General features: G+C 34.5%; 2 protein-coding genes across 6 annotated transcripts in view; one reads left to right on the top strand and one right to left on the bottom strand.

Annotated features, from left to right (window-relative positions):
* The window catches only part of CCDC152 (coiled-coil domain containing 152), a 38,306-nt gene extending 30,016 nt beyond the window's left edge, over positions 1-8,290 (top strand). The window contains exons 7-9 of one of the 2 annotated variants that reach the window (XM_008052712.2): positions 4,840-4,967; positions 7,494-7,577; positions 7,857-8,290. In XM_008052712.2, coding sequence (XP_008050903.2) covers positions 4,840-4,967; positions 7,494-7,577; positions 7,857-7,979 — 335 coding nt within the window. In that variant the 3' untranslated portion in view covers positions 7,980-8,290. Of the gene's footprint in view, positions 1-4,839; positions 4,968-7,493; positions 7,582-7,856 lie in introns of both variants that reach the window. The other variant, XM_021709814.1, reaches the window with a different exon arrangement.
* On the bottom strand, positions 8,090-19,698 carry SELENOP (selenoprotein P). Of its 4 annotated transcripts, XM_008052713.2 has the most exons (5): positions 19,468-19,698; positions 15,824-16,039; positions 14,539-14,751; positions 11,834-11,951; positions 8,090-9,548 (listed from the first exon to the last, which is right to left on the bottom strand). In XM_008052713.2, exons 2-5 carry the CDS (start codon positions 16,024-16,026, stop codon positions 8,949-8,951), a joined length of 1,134 nt encoding a protein of 377 aa, XP_008050904.2. In that variant the 5' UTR covers positions 16,027-16,039; positions 19,468-19,698; the 3' UTR covers positions 8,090-8,948. The 4 variants fall into 4 exon arrangements, with proteins under 4 accessions (XP_008050904.2, XP_021565486.1, XP_021565487.1 ...); XM_021709811.1 differs by lacking the exon at positions 19,468-19,698 and having other exon boundaries at positions 15,824-16,071; XM_021709812.1 differs by lacking the exon at positions 19,468-19,698 and having other exon boundaries at positions 8,967-9,548; positions 15,824-16,071.
* Between the last annotated feature and the right edge of the window lie 303 nt (positions 19,699-20,001).

The following is a 20,001-nucleotide window of genomic DNA, read 5'->3' as shown; positions in this document are numbered from 1 at the left end:
TTCTGTTTACATGACATTGCAGAAAAACAGAAAATTATAGTGTCAAAAATCAGATCAATGTTTATCAGAATGTGGGTAAAAGGGTAGTTTATAAAGGGGCATAAGGGCTCATTTTGAAGTGATGAAAAAATTCTACTTCTTGACAAAATTATGAACTTTGCAGCAACTTGGATGGATTTAGAGTCTATAATACTCAGCGGTCTATCACAGAAGCAAAGACGTGAGTACCACAGGTTCTCACTCATAAGCGGACCCTGAACTTTTGCCATAATACTATATGCAAAGGATCAGCAGTAGCAGGATACTGCTAGGGGATGGGGATGGAGGCACATAACATCAATAAGGGTACATGATGTCAAACCCGGCGAAGTTGGGACCAAGGGAGGCCCAACTTTGTACAGTGACCACTTGTATACCTAATCCTGAATTGAACCCCACATCTTTAAAGTAAAAAATAAAATGAAATCAAATAAAAATTAGAAAAAAAACAAATTATAAAAGAAAATTCTACTTCTTGATTGTGGTGGTTAAATTATTGTGTATGTTTGTCAAAATTCATCACACTGTATACCACAAAAGAAATTTTTCATCAGTAAATCTAACTTTAAAATAAAACATCCTAAGCAAGATAAATTATAAATATTTTTAAAAGGGAATAAGTATATATCTACTCATGATCCAGATAATGGCATTATCAGATATGAAATTTATAATAAATAATTAATATGTTGAAGAAATTCAAAGACTTGATGGAGAATGTTTATGGAGAACTGAAGACTACAGTAAAGAAATATACGGAAATATGAATTCTAAAAACACAATAATTAAAAATAAAGAGTCAGTGTATTGGTTTAATAGGCAATTAGATGCAAAGGAAGGTAAAACTTTAAGCGGGAAGATAGCTTAGAAGAAAATATCCAGCCTGAGACAAGTAGAGGCAAGAAGATGATATATGAGGGGGGACACAAAAAAAACCCAGAATAATTTTTTGGAGGGTAAGCCCCTTATAGTACAAGTTTCCCCTGCTAGGTAAGTATTCTAGGAACCCATTGGCATCAGTTTTTCAGTGTACCATCAGTGTAGAATTGTCGTGAGAGCCTGCATTCAGCTTTAGTGAATATTTCTTTGAAGATTCTTTCAGCGCATTTGCCCATTTCATGATGGGTAATTTACGAGCACACCTACCCATACCACACTAAATGTTCAGCAGTTTTTGACCAAAAACGGCATGACCTCCATGCCCCACCCTCTTTATTTGCCTGATCTTGCCCCTAGTGACATTTTTTTTGTTTCCCTGAGTTAAAAACAAAAAAGTCCTCAAAGGAAAATGTTTTGCTGATATGAAAGAGGTGAAAAAAAAAAACTGCAGAAGCAATACAAGGTATTAAAATTGGCAAGTTAAAAACTGATTTGAGCAGTGGGAAAAGCATCTTAATAGTCGTATTGCATCAATGGGGGGGTACTTTGAAGGTGACTGAAGTTAAAACATGTAAGAATAAATAAACTCGTTTTTATAAATAAATTCGAGGGATTTTTTGGGTTCCCCCTTGTATACGGAAAAAATATACGAGACATAGGACCTGTTAGTGAAGTCTAGGGAAGGCTGTAGTCTCATCTAGTGTTGGACCTAAAGCTACTGCATTCAGAAATACTTGCAGTCAAATGGAAAAGCTGATGTGAAGTGGAAAAGACTAAGGACACACCAGAGTCTTCATCTTGCACTTCCTCTAACCTTAATGACATGGTGACCTGTAAGAAAAGATGGTGCCCTATATTATGAAACTGCAAAGATACCTGGGTTAGGACTCACAGCAAGTAAAGGAGGAAATGTTGATGGAAGCTTAAAAAGCTGTGGAATCATATGCTTCCTCATAGCAGTAGAGTGACCCATGGATCAGTGACAACTTGTGTGAATTACAACACTACCTGGTACTCTACACTGACTTTCAGAAAATGATAGCTGTTGATTTGGTGAGCCAGGAAACCAGCAACACCGTGTGTGAACTGCACCATTGCCTAGCTCTAAAGAGCAAATTAGTTCTTACTATATTTCCATATACCAAATCTTGAGCATATTTATCTTGTGACCAAGTCCAACTTAGACTATATATGGAAGGGAATTCTAAGAAACACAGCTTTAATTTAGCTAAGTTAACATAGTACAAAATCACCAAGATAGAAGGGGAAGTAAATGGACTTAAAGTGTTGTAAGGTTTTGTTTTGGATTTTTATTTTTGTTTTGAGCCAGGGTCTCATTCTGTTGCCCAGACTGGAGTACAGTAGCATGATTATTGCTTATGGCAGCCTTGACCTCCTAGGCTCAGGCAGTTCTTCTGCCTCAGCTTCCCAAATAACTGGAACTACAGGCGTGTGCCACCATGTCTGGCTATTTTTTTAATTTTTTTGTAGAGACAGGTCTTGTTATGTTACCCAGACTCAAACTTCCAGGCTTAAGCAACCTTTCTGCCTCTACCTCCCAAATGCTAGGATTACAGGTGTGAGCCACCACGCCCAGCCCTAAGATTTTTACAATGTTTATAAAGTGATAAAAGTACTAATGTTATTAGAGTCTAATAAATCAAGTATATATGTTGTAGCCATTAGGGTAGCCAGTAAAAGAATATATATTAAGCTAATAACTATCACTCTACTACAGGAGAAAAAAAAGAGGAATAAAAATAGTTATTCAGTCCAAATGCAGCCAAGAAAAGAGAAAGGAATATAGAATGTAAAAACCAACAAATAATAAGCTGGTAGATTTAAACCCAGACATATTAGTAAATAAATTAAATTAAATTTGAACAAATGTTCCAATTAAAAGACAAAGATTATTGGATTGGATAAAAATTTTAAAAATTAAACTCTACCAATATGCTACTTTCAAAAGATATACCTAAACTATAAAGATCTAGAAAGATTTAAAGTAATAAAAAGAAAAAGGAAATATCATGCAAATGGTAGTCAACACAAGGCTGACATAACTATATACATATTTTAAGGCCAGAACAATATTGGAGAAAAAGATAGATATTTCGTGATGATAAAATGTTCAATCTATCAGGAAGATACTACAACAATTCTAAATTTATATGCACAAAATATCAGGGCTTTAAATATATGAAGCAAAAATTGGCAAAACTAGTAGGATAAACAATCATAGTGAGGGATTTTAATTTTAGTGGTAGAAGAAAATATATATGAACAGGCAAATCAGTAATGTAGAAAATTTAAACAACAAAAATCGACAAACTGATACTAATTGACATAAATAATATACCTAATAAATGCAGAATATGCAATATTTTCATGTATTCAATGGACATTTAAGAAAGTTGACCATAGCATAAACCGAAAAGCAAATTTTAACACATTTCAAATCATGAGTAGATTATTTGACTGCATTGAAGCTGACTAAAATTGGCTAAAAACAAGTAACTAGAAAATTCTTATATGTTTGGAAATTATTTCTGAATAACGTGTAGATCAGGGTAGAAATTCCAAAGGAATGTAGTAAATATTTTGAACTGAATTTTACAGAAAACATTACATATCAAAACTTGTGCTAAAGCTGTATTTATGGGTAAATTTATAATCTTAAATACAAATACTAGAAAAGGCTAAAAATATATTATTTAAATACCTATATCAGGAAGTTAGAAAACTCCTTATTTGTGGGAACTGTGGACTAATTGACTCTTTTCCCTTTAAAAATCAAGTATATATTTGAGACTCCCAGTCTATATAGTGTGGTGTCAGTATTAAGGAATAAGTAACAGGAATAAGAAAGTTGGGAGAAGAGGAAATTTGATGAAGCATAAAGACATGGTGTGAATATGAGAGAAGCCCGATCATATGGAATAGTATAGCAAGGACTTGATGTAGTTCTAGAATCATGAGAACTTTATGCCTTAGAAATCTAAGCTTAAACACTGAATCTCCTAATTATTTTCTAGACCATTGATGTTTAAGAGCAAAGATGTTCAACCTATCAGGAAGATACTACAACAATTCGAAATTTATATGTGCAAAATATCAGGGCTTTAAATATATGAAGCAAAAATTGGCAAAACTAGTAGGATAAACAGCCAAATCCACAACCATAATGAGGGATTTTAATTTTAGTGGTAGAAAAAAATACAAATACACAAACAAGCAAAATCAGTAATGTAGAAAACTTAAACAACAAAAATCGACAAACTGATATGAATTGACATAAATAATATACCTAATAAATGCAGAATATGCAATATTTTCATGTATTCAATGAACATTTAAGAAAGTTGACCATAGCATGAACTGAAAAGCAAATTCAAAACGATTTTAAGAGTGACCTTTTTGTTTCAAACATGATGCATGGTCAAAAATACATATATAAAAGCTACTCTAGGATGGGCGTGGTGGCTCAAGCCATAATCCCAGCATTTTGGGAGGCTGAAGCTAGAGGATTGCCTGAGCCTGTGGGTTACAGACCTGCCTGGGCAACATGATGAGACCTCATCTCTACAATAAATCAGAAAATTAGCCGGGCATGAAGGCACTCAACCTAGTTACAGTTACTTGGAAGGCTGATGTAGAAGGATTGCCTGAGCCCAACAGGTTGAGACTGCAGTGGCTAGGAGCATGCCACTGCACTCCAGCCTGGGCAACAGAGTGAGACTCCAACTCAAAAAAAAAAAAAAAAAAAAGCTACTCTACATATAAACAATTTCTAAAATAAGTTTTAATAACAGAATTTACTTTCTTGTGAATTACTTAAAATACTAAAGAAATATATGCTTGTAATACTAATATTTTTTAAATGTTAGATAAATAAATTCTATTTATTTTTGTTGTATTTAGTTGAATTAAATGAAGAAAAGCACAAAGAACTAATAGAGAAAAAGGAGATGGAAATTTCAGAGTTAAATGCAAAGTTAAAAACTCAAGAAAAAGAAAAACAAAATGAAATAATCAAGCTACAGCTAGAGGTGGGTGTTTGTCTGCTAAACTTGAGGACACATCCCTGAATCTAAATTGTACTTGCATTAGTTTTCATTACAGTGAGATACATTTTAAGACTAGAAGCAACCCTGTGAGAGAGCTTCATACACACTAATTCTCCATCAAATGCAGTGCTTAATCACTGTGTAACTGTCAGCTACACTGCGTTTTAGCACTTGACCTGAAGGTGGGACTCTGTTTGTTCAAAAGGTCCTAGTTTCCAGAAAGGATGCTGTTTCCTCTGAGAGTGGGGACAGAAAACTCCATGATTACCTGCATTTTACAGTCAAGTCTATGTAGGTTTCATAATTCTTCCATTCCAGCAAAAGGAACGTGCTTCTAATCCTTAGCATTACTTACATCCCAGGAGAAATTGTGGAACCCTGGTAAATCTACTAGAAATTTATGTTCATTTATTTGGTATAAACATAAACAAATTTCACCCTAATAAATTTCTGGAAAAATATATATCTGAAGAGCAAACTAATTTCCTTTAAAAAAAAAAAAAAATGTAAGCCCGGCTCCGTGGCTCAGCCTCTAATCCCGTGCCTTTGGGAGGTTGAGGTGAGCGGATTGCCTGAGCCCACGGGTTCGAGACCCGCCTGGGCAGGCAAGGCCTCATCTCTACAATAAATCAAAAAAATTAGCCTGGCGTGGTAGCGTGCGCCTGTAGTTCCAGCTACTTGGAAGGATCGCCAGAGCCCAGCAGGTTGAGGCTCCAGTGGCCAGGAGTGGCCACTGCACTCCAGTCTGGGCAACAGTGAGACTCCAACTCAAAAAAATAAAAAATTAAAAAATAAAAATAAAATGTAAAGGGACGTCAAATAGGGCATTCTCAAAGACTGAGTTTCCAGCTTATTACTCTAAAGGCTTTTTAGTAAGTTATTTAATCAGATGCCAGGATCTCTAGGATATGGATATTTTGTCAGAACATTTGTTCTTTAAATATTTTTCTGGTTTCTACCAACCTCTTCTTCCTTCAGTTTTTCATCCCTTATAACCCACCCCAACTTTCATTTTTACCTTATAGTGCAAAGGTTTGCAGGCCTTATTTAAGATAACTTACTATTTTATTCCTGGAACTTTGGTATCCCTGGGATGTTAGGTGAGGTACCATGTGTAATCATTGAACAGAAGAGGGACTGATGTGGACTTTAGAGGCTCTTTGCTGCTGCTATCATCTGGCCAATTGTACCCACAAACCAGTGATAACTAGATGTCCAACTGAAATTAGTAGGCCATGTTTCAAGATCTACCAACAACTTCTAGACTCCTGTTGGGGAATTTGCATTTTGTTTGCTACCTGGGCTCTATCACTGGTTCATTATTTGGCTAGTATACAGAACTCTTTGTTATTTGTCTTCATTATACCTGTCCATTTCTCTCCTCAAATCAGAACACAGTCTCACAGAGTTTATTCTTAGTCCTCAGAGTAAAGAGTCCTAAAGTAAATCTGAAGGGAAGAGTTATAATAGAATATTGTGCAAAAACAAAACATTTGGCACGTAAGAATGGCCTATAGGAACTTTTTTTTTTTTTTTGAGTTGGAGTCTCACTCTGTTGCCCAGACTGGAGTACAGTGGCTGCTCCTGGCCACCGCAGCCTCGACCTGCTGGGCTCCAGCGATCTTCTGCCTCAGCCTTCCAAGTAGCCGGAATTACAGGCATGCGCTACCACACCCGGCTGATTTTTTGATTTATTGTAGAGATGAGGTCTCGCTGCCCAGGAGGGTCTCGAACCCGCGGGCTCAGGCAATCCACTCACCTCAGCCTCCCAAAGGCATGGGATTACAGGCCGAGCCAGATTTGGTTTAATTCAAACCAGCAAGAGTTCAAACTAAGTTGAAAAGATCATATTCAAATTCTACTGTTTAGCCTCAAAGTTTCTGTAGAAAGGTATGTGAGTTTTTCTCCAATGACTGTTGATTACACTACATTTCTTTTTTTACAATACATTCTTGGTAATGTGAAAATATGTTTTATGTATCTTTACGTTTAACTAGTTTCTCAACTCTGCCTGCATGATAGAATCACCATATATTTAGAGACAAAGACGATTGCTAGCTGCACCTCAGAATGTGGTAGCTCTCAGGTATTTGGTACTTTTAAAAAGCTCTCCAACTGGGCTCAATGGCTCATGCCTGAAATCCCAGCACTTTGGTAGTCCAAGATAGGAGGGTTGCATGAGCCCAGGAGATCAAGTCTGCAGTGAACCATGACTGTGCCACTGCACTCTAGCCTGGGCGACAGTAAGAACCCAACTCAAAAAAATAAAGTAAAATAAAATAAAAAACTCCCCAGGTAATTTTAACATGCAGAGTTAATCTTGTCTGTGTGTTCTTTGTTCTTTCTTAAAAATTGTTTCTTAAAGAATTTTTTTAACCTGTAGCCTGTTATGCAAAAAATACACTTAAATTACACATTATATGCCAAAGAATACCATGGAATATATTGTATTTATAGAAACAATTATTTGTAATTGTTACAATAACTTTCTTTTAAAATTTGATTCAGTTTGATGCCAAACTAGCAAGACTTCAGACTAAATCAAAATCATATCCGGAGTCTACGGTTTTACCTCAAAGTATCTACAGAAGGGTATGTGAATTTTTCTCCCATGACTGTTGCTTAGGAAAATAAATTTTCTAAGTGTGTTTCTATAAAAAAAACATATAATTATTAACTATATATTTTGTTACCTTATACCAGTTTTATCCATTAAGTCAAAATTGAAATCATATACCTTTCAAAATAAGGTATCTTTTAAAATTCGAACTTATGCTCAAAGCATATTTCTTTGTTGTTTTTTTTTTTTGTTCCTTCTACTAAATTTTATTTCTGAATTGTAGTAACCAAAATTTTTTTTATTTCATTTAGAAGCTTCAACATTTTCAAGAAGAAAAAAACAAGGAGATTGCAGTTCTTCGTAATACCATTTGTGATTTAGAGCAACGTCTTTCAGTTGGCAAAGAGTCTTACCTTAAGTGTAGACGGTTTTGAGCTTAACAGTAAATTCATTAGTTGCTACCTAATTTATTTAAAAGCAATTGAAACATTCACTTGTATTTCAATATATGCATACTGCCTATGTAATAATAACAAAAGACAGCTTTAAACTTTTAAAATTTAGTTTATTTAGACAAAGCCATACCTTAGCCAATGGTGTACTGCATTCTTGCTTGATAGTATTAACCATAAAGGAATTCAGGCTTATAGGGTTTAGTTTACCTATTAAACCATCATTGACTATGGAATACTTTCTAAGCAGTCTAGAGATACACAATATTCTTTACCTTTCCCTTTATATCTTTCAAGACAACCACTCAAATTTTAGATTAGTATGATATAGTGTTAGAGAAAGAAAACAAGATATAAAGTTTTTATTCATTCGTGATAATGAAAATTAAGATAATGAGTCTTAGATATAAAAAAAGACAAATGGATACTTAAAATGTAGTTATATATGCTTTTTGGCAAAATATTCATCTGCTAAGTATTTCTGGATCTTAAAATAAAAAATCCACTTCTTTTTTTAAAGTTTTAATCAGTTAAAAAATGTAAGTATGAAAAAACAAAGATAATATTGTTTTGAGAGATAAGAAGAAATAGAAAGCATGTCTTTGTTGCTCTTCCTCCATTCTAAATTGCTAACTATCCAACAGAAACCCCTAAGTCATAGTTTATGCTTCTGTTCTCATTAATGCAAGTAGAACACTGGAAAAAGAAAAAAAAAAGACATACTAACTAAAAGCTGCAATCACCTTTCAGTTGCCCCTAATAAAAATACTGTTTGGGTCAAATTTTTATGACATGAAATTTAAAATTTAAAAGCCAATCCAGTAGATTTCTCCATGTTGGCACAAATCCAATTCCTATTTTTTGTTCACGAATTAATTTGGTAGATTTTTTAAATGCTGGAAATTAAATTGTATCTAGACTGACTTGGGGAGTATATCCTATTTTAAATATTTAGTTTGATGGTCATTCTCACTTTTTTGCCTTATTCTTTCAGCTTCATCTGGTACTGGCTTCTGTGGGTGTGAGCTGCTGACTTGTTTGTCAGGCAGCTGGAGGCAAACGTCACTGACAAGATTCAGTGACATTCTCCTCTGCCCGAAGTCCCTGTCAGCTACATAAAGATGGGAGATTTTCTTTACACTGTCAGGTGATTGTAGACCCTGTTTTTTCAAATATCAGATGTCGACAATGTCAGCATCAGCTTCTAGGAGCCAACTCAGAATCTTTGGGCAATTTGCAGAGCAATTGATTTATACATCCCTTTCGTCAGAGTTTCTTTTGTGGAAGTTGTAAACCCTCACTTCCTGGCATATCTCAGCCCTCTGAGTGACCCTGCCTATGATGATCCTTGTGCTTGTGGTGGTGATGAAGGCCTAGAGGAGGGGGATGAATCGGAGCATCTGGTGCTCCTGGTTGCTGAATCTCTGAAAGCTCACTGCTCCCAAGATGCTGATGCCTGTGATTGTGATGATGCTTGTGATGACGATGAGCTTCAGTTGTTTCCACAGTAGTCAAAGATACATTTTTACAGAAGTTTTCATCTTTGAGAGTCTGTAACAGATTTATAAATCACTTATTAACAAGTTTATAGAGATAGCAGTCATGCATGAAAAATAATTTGTAGAGCTAACAGCTAACATATATGAAATCCCAAGTTAATTAGGATAGAGCTGGCTTTGTTTTCTAGTACTATTGAATAAAGAGTATGATGTTTGTCTCAATACCTAAGCTTTTTGTTAAAGGTTTAAAAAGAAAACCAAACCACTGTGTTTATATCTATAGAAGCAAACAAAGTAAGTGGACTAAAAGACCCTAGACTGCAGAAAAGTCAATCAAATACCAATTTCTAAAATCAGTTGATCTATTTGGAATCTTTTGAATCTATGTCAATAATGCATCTAATCTAATACTGTATAGTTCTGTAATCTAATACTAATATATCTCTGATAAGTTAAAAATGCCAATAAACTCTGCTCAAATTTGGTAATTTTTCATACTTCACCTTATGCCAAGAAATGTCTTTAACGTCACTGAAACTTTGCTAACGTGTCCCTACCACAGTGCTGTCAGCTGAAAGCAACAAATTACTGCCCATTTCACACTGACCATGATACCCATTCTGCATTATCCTAGTTCTTTAATTTCCTGAAATTCTGGCTTTATTTTTTTTGTGGTACCCACAAACTCAGAGCCTATAGATATAAAAACACAATGTTAAACTTCAGCCTAAAATTGACTTGTAAACAAAATTAAAAGCTCAACTTAGAATTCAAAGATTCACGAAGTGATATGATTTGATATTTGAAGGTTTTGAAAGGTTGTAAATTTCAGTGGATTTTAGCATACAAATACTAAGTGGTACATTTTTTTTGTTATTTCTAAATTACTTCTGTGTTAGAACTTAATAGTATTTGATTATAAACTTATGAACAATTTGATAAATATTTAAAATGTACTGTGTAATGTTCAAAGTGCTCAACGATTAGACAAACACAAATGGTAGTCTAATTCATTTCAAAACTAATTATATTTCACTGATTGTACTATGATGCATATTCCTTAAAATTTCAACACCTAAAATTTGAATGTATCCTACTATTGATGATATTTTCACACTGTATCCTACTTTAATTGGCAATATTTTTTAATGTACATAAAATAATGTGTCATGTAATTGATGGCATCTAGGAGACAATGAAATAGAAAACCTCTAATTTGATTTGGCACATCAGATACACACAGTATCCGATCTGCAATTCATATTTACAGGTCATTCATAAATTGTAAGCATATTGTGAGAATTGTTTCTGCCTTTTTAAAATATAACTGGGCATATTATAATTATCAGGTGTTTGCACAAATGAGAAATCCCAAAATATGAGGAATCAATATAGCTACAGTTTATTTTAATGCTTTGTATAGGTTAGACATTGAGTCTGTACTTTTCTTGCATTACCTCAGTTTTCTCATTTTTAAAAGAAGTAAAATAACCCTCACGAGATTACTATAAAGATTAAAATGTGAAAAAATACACGTTATTAACTTGTACTCCTTAACAAATAAATAAATTAATTAAATGATTTGTTAAAATTTGAGGTGGGTTTCTTTTTTCTTCCTGGGAAAATCTGGAGGAAGTACAACTCACAAATAAAATTTATAATTGTTTTTAAATCTGAGTTCAAATTTTGTCAATTTGCCCTATCAAGAAAATATTTAGAATTGTTTTCCTTTTCAATGTAAAGGAAAATAAGTCTAGTTAACACAAATTAAAAACAATTATTTGTGTATCTTTTTTATTAAAAATAATATCTAAATATAGTTATTCTCATGACAAGGAAGAAATATATTCATAGTGGTTAGGAAAGAAATACCAGTGATGAGTAAACAACTCATTCCATTTTGAAGTAAATGCAGTAATCTAAACTGCAGAATGGGCAGACATTGTAAAGCTTCATAGTTTTGCATCCTTGATAAATAAGAAAGTTTTCTGATGCCAATTTCATTCCAGGTAACACTGTAGATAAGTTTTGCTATCACTGTGTTCTTGTGTGAACATGTTCAGATTACTGCAGTAATAAGATTTGACTAAATTCTTTAAGCACTTCTACTCATGCAACATCATGTGATCTACATTGATTCTTATTTTCTAAAACCTTTCTAGATAAAGGCAGCAACATGTATCTTGAAAAGATGTATGGGTTAGATAACAGGAAATGTGTATAATTATTAAAAATATTATTTACTTTTCATATACCACCAAAACATTGATTAGCTAATTTATCATGAAACATTAACCTATTTAGATAGCTCTTAAGAAAAATAATTGAGAAAAATACCATGAGAGAGCAGTTTCCACATTTCTTTTCACAGTAAGCAATCTTAATGGCTTCTTCTACATATGGGAAAGTCAGGAAGGAAAAAGGCAGACCAATATGATATACAAGACGGCCACATCTTTTAAAAGAAGAACAAATACAATGTCATTACAATGTTTTCTGTGTTATGATCTTATTAAAGCACAGTCTGGGGTAGGTATTACAGGTTTAATGGTCTTATAAATAAGACCCTTTCATACCTTCAGTAATTTTTTTAGGTGGAGGTCTACAATTAAGCTCCCAGGTACACATACCAGATCAGTTCATAGCAAGACTACAGTAAGTCTAACACTAGCACTTTAAAATGTTATAGATATATCACTAAGTAATATTACAAATATGGAGTATAGTCATTGTGACTTGGTCAAATACAATTTTGTGATTGACATAAATTATAACTGTGCAAACCACTTACTTATAAATTAGGCCCTGCAAATCACATAAGCTTTTTATAACTGCTAAGGCAATACAAATGTGACATAAGAAATCACAGCATAGCAAAAAGATCTTAATAAAGCAAATGCAATCAAAAAAAAAAAAGAAAAATAGTAAACCAGCCCAATTTTTAAAAAATGAAAAAGAAGATCCAACTCTTGGCAAATAGTTCATTTACTTAAAAATATAGCTAATGGAACAAAAGTTCCAGCACAATAAAAGAATTGGAATGATAACACTTGGCATCCTCAAAAATGGTGGGGTTGAAATGCTCTTCTTGCCCACATTTTATCTGGTATATGTAGCTTTTTTTGAGAATCAAAGGATAATAATTTGCAACTGACTAAATTAAAGGGTTGGAAGACTAAAAGAATGAAATATGATATTTTTTAAAATTTAGTATAAGAACAAGTAGGGCTTAGGCCTAGACAGAGTCTGACTCACTAGACTGAAGAGCTGAAAGAAAATAAAACACTGGCCAACCTCCATGGCTCAGTCTGTAATCCCAGCACTTTGGGAGGCCGAGATGAGTGGATTGCCGAAGCTTGTGGGTTCGAGACCAACCCAGGCAATTTGGCAAGACCTCGTCTCTACAATAACTACAAAAATTAGCTGGGCATGGTAGTGTGTGTCTGTCATTTCAGCTACTTGGAAGGCTGAGGCGGAAGGATAGCCAGAGCCCAGCGAGTCAATGCTGGGGTGGCCATGAGCATGCCACTGCACTCCAGCCTGGGCAACGGAGTGAGACTCCAGCTCAAACAAAAAAAAAAAGAAAGAAAATAAAACACCAACTAAGAATGTTTATAATAGCAGATAACATACACATTGAGGTACCCTCAAAATATGAATGTTACATTTGTTCGTGAAATCAAAAGTAGTTTCATGAAGATCATGCTTAAGTGAGTAACACACTTTACAGTTCAGAAATTCAGGTATATAGCCTTAAAATTATTAATTAGATTAGAGATAAGCAAGTGTGGTCTACAAGGTATGGTTATCCATCTGCAAAATACTTAGCTTAGAACTGTATGTGATACACAGCTTGATCCTTCTTTTTATTTAACCAGAATACCCATTTACAGGGGAAAAACGTATAGTCATTTTTTTAATTTACCTATCAGAATGGTGAACTCTTGCATTCTTTACTTTTAAGAAAGTTATTTTAAAATAGTACAACTAACCCCTTTACTAGGTTTATTTTGAAACAGTATTTGGTAATAAAAGAGAAAACAAATATCTTATTTTAAATCACTTACTATTAAATACAGGACATAAAAGAGTCAAATGAGGAAACGTGCAAAAATACAAAGTAGAGATAATGGGGAAGTAGCTTGAGATAGTAATTATGGAGAGTAGATCAACATACTGATGATTTAGAACCTATAGAATGAGGTGATTGAGCTGAGGTGAAGGGTGTGATGAAAGGAGTCAGTAATACAGGCCTGCCACACACTTTTCTGAAAGGTAGATGACAGCGAGGCTGCCACACATGATGGATTTTGTGATGCCTGCAATATAATAGATGATGACTGATAATGGGACATATGTGAACTGAAGGACTATACACCCTAGTCCTGACTACATCTGACCCTGTGAAGTTGCTGTATATAAACCACACAAAGGTTAAAGTGTTAAGCAGGTTTTAGAAAAAGGTAACCAGTCCAGATCTGAATACTTGCATTTAAGATATTTGTGAATATATCTATGAAGTAGATATATTGGTCTGGAATTCAGTCATCGTGTTTGAGCCTTGTATATGTATATTTGTAATCAAAATACAGGTTGTCATTGTAGTCAAGGGATAGAAAAGATTGCTCAGGTGGAATGTGCAGAGTATGAAGAAAAGGAGATCTGAGTACTCCCAAATAACACAAATGCATATGAAATCAACAAAGAAAGACTGTGGGAGGAAAAACAAGAAGGTAGAGGAGGAAGGTAAAGGGAGGAGGAAAGGAAAGAGGAGGGATATGGGGGAAATAAGCAGAATATAGTGTCATAGAAATAAAAAGATGAGAGTGTTACAAGTAAGGAGTGCTTTTCGTTTCTAAATGTTAAAGAGATTATATGAGAAAATGACTCACATATAATATTGTATTTAACAATAAAGAAGATTACTAATGTAAAATCTTGAGTATAATTTTAAAAAGAAGACTGCTATATGTGGTGGAAAAAATAATAGATACAAGCAAAGTAGGTATCTTTTAATTTGGGACTTGTGTGTGTATACACACCTATCATATATGAGGAAGTCATCTTTGCTTCCATTTAAAAGAGTCCAGACATCTGTTTGGTTTTCTTCTTGTTGATAAACAGGAATATGTTCTGAAACCTTATTCTTAAGATGTATGTAGTTTAATTGGGAAGAGATTCCTTGATGATTAACAATGACATAGGAAATATTAGTATATCCTTCTTTCTCCAGTTGTACTCGCAGGTCTTCTAATCTAAAGAATTTGAACAAAATATATAAAATGATTAGTGTTTTTTTCCCTCTTCCTCCTCAATATATTTATTTTTCTATGTGAAATCCTTCTTCTTACTATTTTTGACTGACTCATAACTGTTTTTATATTGTTGAAAAAGACACTGAAACTTTTGTTTTTAGGATTATTTAAAACTTGTGCTGAGTTTGCACAAACTTTTGTTTTTAGGATTATTTAAAACCTTGTGCTAAATGTTTGCACAAACATGAACTCATTGAGCCTTCAAATTAACTCTAGAAAGTGTGTATTTTTAAAAACTTTCTTACAGATAGAGTGGATTCAATAAATCACAAATCAAAAATAGTCAGAAAAAAAGGATGGTTGTGTTTGTACTGAACATGCAGTTTTTTTCTTTTAATTATTCCCTAAACAATACAGTGTAACAATTATTTACTAGAATCTACATTGTATTTGGTATTATGAGTAACCTAGACATGATTTAATGTATACAAAAGGATGCACATAGGTTATATGCAAATACTACAACATTTTAAATAAAGGACTTTAACATCTATGGATTGTGATATCTGAGGAGAGAGGTCCTGGAGCCAATCACCCAAGGATACCGAGGGACAACTATACAGAGAATTCTACCCAATGAATATGTGGTGAATAACTCAATAAATACTTTTGATATATATTTGTTAAATGAACCAAGGCATTTGACAAGTCTTGTGTTCTTTCTACTCTGGCAAAATCTTTTCTGTTTCTTATATTGAAGTATCTGATCAATTTTCAGAGCACGTCTTAGAACATTTCCATTATACAAGTAATACATATTTATAGAAAGTTATAAAATGTAAGTCTACAGAAAGAAGAAAAAAATTTTATAACCCCAGAAAAACCACTGAAAACATTTTAGTGTATATTCCCCTAGTTTCTCTCTTCTCATGTATCTCTATATAAACACATACAGTTTTTCCAAAAGTGTGATTTAATATATTATTTCCATTTTTATTTTATGTCCATATGTGTATATGTATTTAATAGTTTTGCCCTTAAGATATATTAAACCACAAAAAGACTATCTTACCCAGCTGCCTGCAGAATGCACAGATATCAACTGGCTTTAAGAAGAGCAACCACAGTCACTGAACCATTGGAGTTCAGCATTGGATTTTGATCTCTTATGCTCCAGTCTGGGGGTTGCTTACATCGGGAGCTTTGCTCCTGGCTCTCTGTTCCTCCCCAGGGGAGGAGACAGAGAGCCAGGGCAAGCCCCAGGCCTCTCCACATTGCTGGGGTTGTCCTATAAAAGAGAAATCTGTCAGTCTTTTTCATAGATAACTTCACAGTCATAACTATGAATGTCTATAAATCCCGCAAGTGTAATGTTGCTTCCTATAAATACCTGGCCCATGGATTCTGTCTCTATTTGTTGGGCTCATGAGATGGGCTTCCATGCACTAAATCTTCATGTAAATGGGGAGGTAACAAAGAGGGTCAGGGGAGTTTCAAAACATCTCTTAACTATCTGGCTTAGCAAGATACTCTGGTAAGAATGATATGGAAATGTGGCAACCAAGGACTTCTGATCAGGCAACCAAGGACTTCTCTAGGGAAAGATACATGTTTAGAAAAATGTTCAGACTGTGGCTTATATAACCAAGTAATATTCTGCAGACACAACCCAACTTTTATGAGACACATCAAGATTTGACTATTCTTTCTGTCCTCTGCCAATCTAAGGAAGGAAAAGATAAGGGGATTCTACACAAAAATGAAAAGAAACCAGCATAGAAAGAGAACCCAGTAAGACGGTAGCAGCAATGACAATATAACAGCATGAATGTGGCTCTTCAGGTTCAAACCTTCTTTATTCATAAATTTTTTAGATATGTCTTTTTTAAAATTTATTCCTTAAAGTATAGCTTCATGTTACTAGTAGAAGATTTGATGTAAAACTGCCTGCCTTAACACTACTACTTCATCCAGGATAAATATCATCAAGGGGGAAAAAATCCGACAAAGGAGTAATATTGCAAGTCACTGCTCTTTGTACCATTTAAGGCTCACTAAAATTCACTTCCGAATAGTCTATAGGCTCCACTACTTTCAGAAAGTTCCTATGACTAGATAGTACATTCTTGGGTAAAAAGGTGCCCTCTCTGAGCAGAGAAGTTAAAATGTCAAATACCTGACCAGAAATATCACTAAAGCTAGGACTTGCTCTCTCAGCAGAGAGTTACCAAAAAAAAGTGAATTATAGAGAGGTGGTAAAAAAAGGAACACATTCAGCACAGATAAAGAAAAATCCACCCAGGCAATTGAAGTTTATTTTGATGTAAGAATCTGTGGAGAAAGATCAGAACAAAATTCCCAAACTAGGAAGTCAGCACATTTTTAGGCACTGATTTGAGATTTCAAAAAGCAAAAGCATATTGTTTGGAGGGAGAGAGCTAATGATAAGTCACCTGGAGTGAGTCCAGAATTAAGAGGGGAATAAAAAGCTAAAATCAGATTGACCTAGGCTTTAATGCACTGATAGATACAGAATTTTCTTAAACCTGCTTACCTTTCACTTTATTTAACACATCAAAATTCCTACCTGTGTAGGATATTTTGGTAAGAACCTAACTAAAGGAAGAGAGACAAACAGCGACAGTGAGAGTGAGAGAGAGGGAGGGGGAGAAAAGATAAAATTAAATTACTTACTAAGACCATCCCAACTATTTATTCTAACATTTTAAATATTCTAATATTTAAGAGATGAGGATATGTTTGGACTAAATCTAAGAAGTTTCTTTAGGATGATATTTACAATGATAATACAAACACAATTATTTTTACTATAGCTACCATTTATTGAACATTTCTAGAATTATATACAGGTGGTGATAAGCACTTTTATATGTCTTGTCATTTAGTGCCTAAAACAACTATGTGATCATTATCCCTTTTTGCAGTTGAGAAAACTATGGCTAAGACTTTAGGTAACTTCTGTAATCACAAAGAGAATAAGTAAATCACAAGGAATACTGGATTCAAACCAGCTCTGCCAAATCCAAAACATGATGTCTTAGGAACTGAAATATATTGATAGTTTTTAGATAGGTCACTTTGTACTAACTATAGGGTTTTTTGTTTGTTTGTTTGTTTATGCCCTAGGATGACAAAGAGAACAAAAAGTTATAATTAGGCTGAGGCAGAAGGATCGCAGGAGCCCAGCAGGCGAGGCTGCTGTGGCCGGGAGTGGCCACTGCACTCCAGTCTGGGCGACCGAGTGAGACTCCAACTCAAAAACAGCAACAACAACAACAACAATAATAAAATTAGAGCTGTTTTATTTCTTGTCATAATGTCTAGATTTTTCCTATTTTCTAGACTACAAATTCAGTAGTTATAGAACCTTCACATAAATTCATCACTGGGTACCCTTACTTTGCCATAGAGCACAGTTCCAAGTGGCTAAATGGTGAATATAAACAGAAAAACTATTCCCCTCATTTAGGTTTTTGATGAATAAATAAGCCACTGGCAGATGGTAGTGGATGACAAAGTTTGCACTTTCAGATTTTCCTCTGTCGTAATCAATAGGCTGTTCAATTTTTGTTTTCGTAAAATCATTTTTTACATAATAAACCTTTGACTATAATTACAGTTGTCAGCTATATAAAAATAATTGGAATAACAAAATTGAACTTACTGAAAGTTGATCCAATAACAATTGGAAAGTAATTGTATGTTTTACCAAATTTCCTTCTTTTTTGTTACAAAACCTAGATTTGTTGGCCACATACAGACCTACATTTGTTTAAAGTTCCCCATAAAAAGCAGGATATGTAGAAACTTTCTCTATCCTCTACCTCTCAGCTTCAGACCAGCATCTGAAAGCCTCTCATTCACCTGAAAACACTCAACTCCACTTAAACTGCAACATTTGGCATGCAATCACAGACTACTTGAGTAACATGAGTTTTAACTCCTTTAAGAATAACCACTTCTGCACTGTGGATTGAACCTGCTCTATCCCCCTGCTTCCCTTTTTGTTTCTGAAACTACCCACAATATCTCAGGACATTTCTGCAGCTCTGTAGAATGAGCATATTTCAGCTTTTCTTCAAAACTGTGCGACTGTTTTGTTTTCTTTGTGTTCTCACTCTGCATTTAAGAGAGAAATATTTAGATATGAAAATATTGGCTGGGTGATGTAATTCATGCCTGTAATCTCAGCACTTTGGGAGGCCAAAATGGGAAGATTGTTCGAGCCCAGGAATTTAAGACCAGCCTGGGCAACATAGTGAGACCTCGTCTTTACAAAAAATTTTTTTTTAATTTGCTGGGTAAGCAGTCAATAATCTTGCCACTGTACTACAGCCTTGGTAACACAGTAAGACTCTGACTCTAAAATAAGTACACAAATAAATAAGTAAATAAATAAGTAATAAAAAAATAAGAATATATAATATTTCCTGTGTAACATCACAACCTTGTGCAGAGTGAAAGTGTGGATTTCTCCAACTTTCCCTGCTCTCAGCCGTGCAGAAGGCAAGACAGAGGTCAACAAGAACTGTCAGATGTGCTCACTGGAAACTTCACCCGCTACATTCAAGTTCAGACCTTTTTTTTCATAATTTTCATTTTCTTTACTCTTTCCTAAATCTATCCTAAGAAAAAAAAATTTATCACACAACTCTAAAAGAATCAAGTATTGGGAAAGACAAAGTTCCTACTTACACAGCCCCTTCCACCGAGCCTGCCTGCTTTCTCTTTACGTCTCTGGGGCAGCTCCACAAAGCCTCAGGGAGACACTGATATTTATAGTCCTGCTGTTTACCTCAGCCCTCAGCTACAGTCTGAAGTCCAGTGCTCACTCTTGCAGTGACCTTGCAAGTAGCACAAACCCCTACACTATTATCATCAACTTTAAAGAAAAAGCAAGTGCTGCCTTGCATAAAGTCGGGGAAAGTTTCTCACAACTACTCATTTCATCCCTATCCTTTTCAGCCTCCCCAGTATCTAAGATTTAATGGTACAGTCGGGGGCGGGAGGAAGGGCTAAGGGTAAAGAGGGCCTCCAAGTCTTGTTCTTTTCCAAACTGTAATCAGGAAAAACATTTGCTGAGCTAGCGACTTATGCCACTGCTTTTAAAAAAAAGAAAAGAAAAGAAAAATGTCACTGTGTGAAAAATTCACCTGCTGTTTCAAATTATTTTTGTCCCCTGCTGTTAGAGACCAGTGTGGATTGTTTTCTATGTTTATAATTTGAATT

The sequence above is a fragment of the Carlito syrichta genome, unplaced genomic scaffold (assembly GCF_000164805.1).
Source record: "Carlito syrichta isolate Samal-C Ts95f unplaced genomic scaffold, Tarsius_syrichta-2.0.1 Scaffold287357, whole genome shotgun sequence".
In the NCBI taxonomy this organism is placed as follows: domain Eukaryota; kingdom Metazoa; phylum Chordata; class Mammalia; order Primates; family Tarsiidae; genus Carlito; species Carlito syrichta.
Note: the sequence above shows the minus strand (reverse complement) of the source record. Positions and strands in the feature narration are given on the sequence as shown.